General features: G+C 36.8%; 1 protein-coding gene across 1 annotated transcript in view; it reads left to right on the plus strand.

Moving 5' to 3' along the window:
* luzp2 (leucine zipper protein 2) overlaps positions 1-6,223 on the plus strand; it is a 138,918-nt gene that overhangs the window by 64,937 nt on the left and 67,758 nt on the right. The window contains exons 2-3 of the mRNA XM_035652223.1: positions 1,400-1,517; positions 5,762-5,832. Of these exons, the coding sequence (XP_035508116.1) occupies positions 1,400-1,517; positions 5,762-5,832 (189 nt within the window). The remainder of the gene's footprint in view (positions 1-1,399; positions 1,518-5,761; positions 5,833-6,223) is intronic.

Genomic DNA, 6,223 nt, shown 5'->3' on the forward strand with positions numbered 1-6,223 from the left:
CCTAACCCTAACCCTAACCCCCTTCCCTAACCCTAACCTTAGGCGAACATAGGACCCGGGGAACAAAGGGATGACTCCACCTTATGACACATACATGACCTCTCCTTATTATGTGCCGTTTTCCTGCTATCTGCAGAAGAGAACTGTGGATGGGGTATGTTTGTGCTATGATAAAAAATTACAATTAGAAGACTCAAGCGTTCATCAAAGTAATCAAATTTATGGGGTTTAGGAGAAATGCAGGGCCTCAAGGCTCTTTTATTAGCAGTGTAACCGCATTCAGATATAATAGATTTTAAACACCTCCCAGAAGGGTTGTTGCTGTCCTTGAGTCAGTAAACAAGGATATTAGATTAAAGAAAAAATTGATTTTTCAGTTTTTAGATTTGTGTCAGGTGGTGGAGGGGGACGCTTGTAACTAGGGATTACAGATACCACTATTAGGTCCAATACAGTGCTCATGTACTCATATTCAAAAAACTACTGATGCCACACCTAATACCACTTTATGGCAGCGTGAAATTATGTAACCTCTCGTTAGTTTAGCAGATGGGTTGAGGAGAAGCAATGTCAGCAGTTTGGCAATATTTTACATTAACAATTTAATTTGTTATAGTCAGAACGTGAAGAACATCTGATGAAAGTCATTGGTAGAACTGAGATGGTATTATTGAGCACTCATGTCGGTACTCAGTATTGGCAAGTACTAATATTTAAGTACCTGTACTTGTATTTGGTCTGAAAAAAAGTTTTGTATTGTTGTCTCTGTTCGTAAAAAAGGAAATCAAGTTGTTAACTATGGTGCACTAAATGTGCTATCTTTAGTCGACTCCTGAGCTTACATTCCCTTTGTGTCTGTTCACTTATGGTCCCTCAACCTCTAACCCAGATTGCCTTTGTGTCCATTTCTTCAGTACATCACTCGGTGAAGATAGTTCATGCAAACATGCTGTGAAGTAATATCTGCCTCTCTTGATGCTCAGTAATAAATGACAAGAATACCTCTGCAGTGCCATTCAGTAGTAGTTCAGAGAAAAACAGCATTTGACAAATGTGCCCTGTAGAATTTCTCCCTTAATAATTGGATGGACTACATGAATATTTAAATAGAGATGCAGGGGCATACCTCTGGTCAAAAGACCTATCTCTGTAAAACAAGTCTTCACTAAATTGGTTGATTGAAAGGAATAGAACTTTTTTTTTTCTTTTATTCATCCAGGGACTGTGCTGAGTAGATATTAGTTTTCTCCCCTATTGCTCTACCCTTTAGCTTTAACGATGGTGCTTTTAATCCAGTTTAAAACACCTCTTTCTCCCAAGGGTGCCAATAAAGAGTGGATTCTCTCAGCCAATGGCAGACATTTAATAGTGAAATCTCACTCTCTCATTCTCTCCACAGACAAAGCTACGATGGGCTGGAAAAGAAGCTAAAGGAAGTCTTCAGTGAACGAAGCAGCATCCTGCACCAGCTCTCCAAGACATCAAAGGAGCTGGACAGCATAAAAGGCAACCTTCAGGTTGGAATGTTACTGTTTCTTTTGGAAATATAAAGCAATGTTAGAAGGCTTTGTTGGCTATGAGTTCTGGGCCGGAGGTAATAGTTCAGTCTTTATTTTCAGCCATTTGATGACTGAGAACCCCATGACTCTTCTCACTTATTTTTCAATCAATCTGCTGTATAACAACTCACTGTTATTAAATATTAATGTGCAAATGTTTTTCAATTTGGTGAGCCCACCCATTGTTATGTATGTGACGTGTTACTGGAAATGCAGCTGCTGAATAAATAATGCAGAGATGGAAAAGCAGATCATTAAGTAGTGAGCAAATTCTTTTAGCACTAATGAAAACAGTCGTTACAAAAAGCTTGAGAGAAAAAGAAAAAAGGAAGATAAAATAGGAAAGATTGACAGGGCCATCAATTCAAAAATATTTGAACACAGCTATTTAAGGGGAAATTACAGGTTATTGCAATTTGGGATTTATTTTCAAATCTCTGACCCTTGGTTTTATCAGTCATAATAACACTGTATTCTCCAAAGTAATTGTAAAGTTCTGGAAACACAGGAACCAAAAATAGGTCTAATGGGGCAACAGACTCAATAATACATGTTGAAAAGAGTCCCAGGTTAGTTACATTTATTTAGAGGAAGAAACAAAGGCTGTGAGTAAAATTATACCTCAAACTGTTGCGAACATCCATCACAGTTTATAGACCAACCTTTTGTTTCAACTTTAATCTGAGCTCATGGTTTACAATGAATGAATGATAATTAGCACCATTATTGGTCCACTTACTTGCTGTTGGATAAACTGACAAAACTGTCAACTTTTTTATATGCAGTAAGTTCAAATCAAATTAAAATAACTTTATTCATATGGTAGGGTGTTAGACAACAGACCAATAGAGTAAACCATATACATAGAAGTGCAATTTCAAATGTTTAAAATGTTGGTTTTCAGATAATCAGAAGACCTCTTTGTAACTATGTCATCTTGGAAAAAACAATGTTATCATAACTGATGGCTTGAGCTACAAAACCCCTTTGTAATAAATTGTTTCTTTAATTGCATTTCTCATTAATCATTGGCACACATTTATCCTGAAATATTCTAATGGCTCTTTTCAAACCTGAATACAAACAAACCTGTGGCTCCAATGAGATGTCCATGCAGGTTTCTGATTTTTCTATCAAAAATGCAGTGTATTGTCATTTAAAGACCTGTTTGTATACACTCAAACTCTACTTTGCATGCATATGTGTGCTGAAAAGTTTTAAAATATTTTTGTCTTAATTAAATTTGGTATGAAAACAAATATTCTAAAATATATACCAACACTCGATTTTGCATAAAGTAAAAATAAAAAATAGGTTCATAAGACAACTTTAGGTGGATGATAATGAGGATTATTATCCCTGTTGCAAAGGGAGGTATCTGTTAGTTCTGCCAAATACTGGTCTCGGACATTTTATCAAAAAAATTACCTTATTATACTGTAGGTATTATAATTCTATGAGCATTTCACAAAACACAATTATCTCAGTGCCAAATACTGCACATCACTTCCCACCAGTCAGTTTAGGTCAACTTCATTACAGCTCTTGGCAACGACAAGAAATGAACAGAAACCCAATTATACATTCAGATATTTTAATCATTTAGTATTTTTCAGTCGCATTAGTGTATGCCACAATGATCTTGCAAAACATGCCTCCCTCTTGGACATTTAGACCTTGGGTGCCAGATGCCCTGCCTTTTCTGTGCAGTGCTTCCAAAGCTGCAATCTGAGTAGTGGTTTCCTCTTTGCAGGGTGTTGATGTTTTTAGGCTTCAGGCAACTTTTGTAGGCCAATAAAATTGTCAGAAAATCAATAATCAAACAATTCATATGCACACTTTTCCTGCGTGTGTGTGTTTATTGCGAGAGATATCCCATGTGTCTGGAAAAAGCTCATGTAGTCTGGCTATCATTATCCCCAGGGCAGGCTTTGATGTCTATTCACTGCAGGCTAGCTAGGTTGGCATCTATCTTCGCCCTGGGCCCTGCGCCAGCATACTGGGCAGGGCAGAGGTTGGGTTAGATTTGGAATAGTGTGCTGTGGAATAAATCTGTTCTTCAGGGGGAAAACATCATCTACATAAAAATCATCAACTTTTAAAAGAAAATCAAGTCAACAGGGAGAAGCATTTAGTATTTTTGGAATGATTTGATGGAGCAAGTGTTTATGGTTTTAACGAGTTGCCCATAGGTGGAGGTCAGCGGCCCTCATAATTAAGCATCGTGTGATGGGGAATTTATTCTTGGCAGCGGCTCCCGGGTGAGATCTTGTGAAGCAGTTAGTACAAGAATAGGAGTTATTTTGCCCCGCACTTAACTGTGGGCTCTGGCAACAATTTGGATTGTACTTTGAAAAATAACCTCATGTGACATGTGTGTATATGTTAAAAGTAACTGTTTTGTAGTCTAAATTTAATGTCACAATCACATAAGCTGGGGGAATTTGTGCATATAAAGGACTGTAGACCCATCATGTAGAGGTCGCAAGTCTGCCTTGTCAGTGATCTTATACAGTCCTTGTATACGACTTAAAATAAAAAAAAATGTATATAGCACAGTAATATGTGTGAATGGCAGTTACTTGTGATCCAGTGAACGTTTTGTTCTTTTAGTTTTGACATAAAATGTTACATGACGTTTTTATAACTACAGAAGCCTCTTCATTGCATTTTACAGTGCGTAACACTGGGCCAAGTTTGGTGTGAAATTAAATAGGTTGCTTTATGGCACAAAGTAATTGAGGTAGAGTGGAGAAAAAAGTCGCACACAAATCTCCAGTATCTCAAATCTGTACTTGAGACTTTGTTACTCACTGCTTGTTGTTGTTAGATGTTCTTGTTGTTGAATATGTTTTATATTTTTCATATTGACCTTCTTTTAAGCGATTGAACTGAAGAAAATACTATTTCAAGAAACTGTCACTTAATCAAAACACTACAATCATGTAACTAAAATAAATACAAAACAAACAAATAAGGACAAATATTATATCTGTATGGTGATTAGTGTGATAGATTATATATTTCAAGCATGCTTCAATCACAGCTTAAATTTCAGGACAGCATAATGAATGGAAACTCAAACCTCAGCTTTGTCAATGACAATGATGCTTGTTGAATACTTACAGTATCTCTATCTATTAGTCTATGATCTGCTTTGGTAAATGGCCAGAATGTGTATTTGAAGATTTCTGGCACCCAAACTGTAAACTTTTTTGCTACACTAAGCCTGTTTTCAGATGACAAAACAAGGCTTGTAAAAATGTGTGGCCTAAGCTTTTATCATCTGTTTTTGTGGACAATGATGCAGAAGGGAGTAGAAAAGTAGCCATTTAAGTCATGGCTCTATGACAGATGATACAAATCACTGTACATAACCAGAGAGAATTTTAAAAAATGATGTAATTGTGCTAATAATGTACCATTCCAAGCTGTCTTTTTAACCACACAGTTTAAACTTAACATTAGCTTCTCTATTGTCAAGAACTGCTGTTGGCTCCTTTAACTATTCTTGCTCCTCAACACAAATGTATACGAAGGGAAGTTAGGGACTGGGGAGGAGAGAGAAACATCTCTTCTGTTAAACAGGGTTTCTAGACATGTTGTCTTAATTGTCTCAGATATTACCTTCAAGCACCATTTAAAGAGAAGCTATCACTCCCTTTGAGTCCACATTTTCTTAGAAGTCTGGAAATTTCGGTTCAGCTCATAACAAATAAAAAATATCTTGGAGGGCTTGTAGGGCAATCAGAGGCTTGACTAATCCATAATTACCCATCAGGCAAGTGCTTAGGCGCCAGTACAACCCAATCTGTGCGCTTGCCTGTACCCTCATTAGGATCTTTAGAAGACACTGATCACCAGATTGTTATAGGCTATATAATTCTTTGGGGCATCAACAACATTTTACATCTGCTGCATCATTTTAAAATATTCACCTCAGTTATTTTATGATTCTGGTGCTTTTGATATTTCAGCATTCTGCATTTAGTTTCCGCACGACTTCCATAGTTAAAACTGAAGCTTTTGACTGTTGCTTGAAGGGACTTACAACCTTGAAAACCTGGGTAAATTTTGAAACATTCACTATGCAGTTCTAGGAAATTGTATACACTACAATATAATTCTCATTTTAGAGTCCATCATGTAATATGCAAATATGTGTCTTTCCTGGAAAAACTGTGTCTTCTGTTCTCTTTTAGTCACTGAAAAATGATGACTCAGTGGCCAAGAAGGATGTGCAGAGGATTCTGGAGCTCAGCCACAAACAGAGGTAAAGTGAGGCATCACGAATGACATGAGTTACCAACAGTACTGTGCTGCTCACTAATGTAGATTAGGAATTTATAATAACCATCAGTAATGGCTGATAAATAATAAAATCAAAGACGTGATGTTTTCTGAACACCGCCACCATCACAGTCATCATCAATTAAGTGTTACATAAACATTACATTATAATTAATACATATTAAATCCTGTGAAAGCTATTTTGGGCAGCCTTGGATCCGAAAGTCCCATTCCTTTGTCCCATGGACAATGTTACATGACTCAGAGATGGAGCTCCTCTACAGGTTGGATTTTCTCCCGGTTAAATCATCAGCACAAGATTAACAACTGTGTCAGAAAATATCTGGTTCTTTAATAAAAAGTCCCAGGTGAAA

Source organism: Morone saxatilis, unplaced genomic scaffold (genome assembly GCF_004916995.1).
Source record: "Morone saxatilis isolate NCDOM2014 unplaced genomic scaffold, NCSU_SB_2.0 Contig11, whole genome shotgun sequence".
Taxonomy (NCBI): Eukaryota; Metazoa; Chordata; class Actinopteri; family Moronidae; genus Morone; species Morone saxatilis.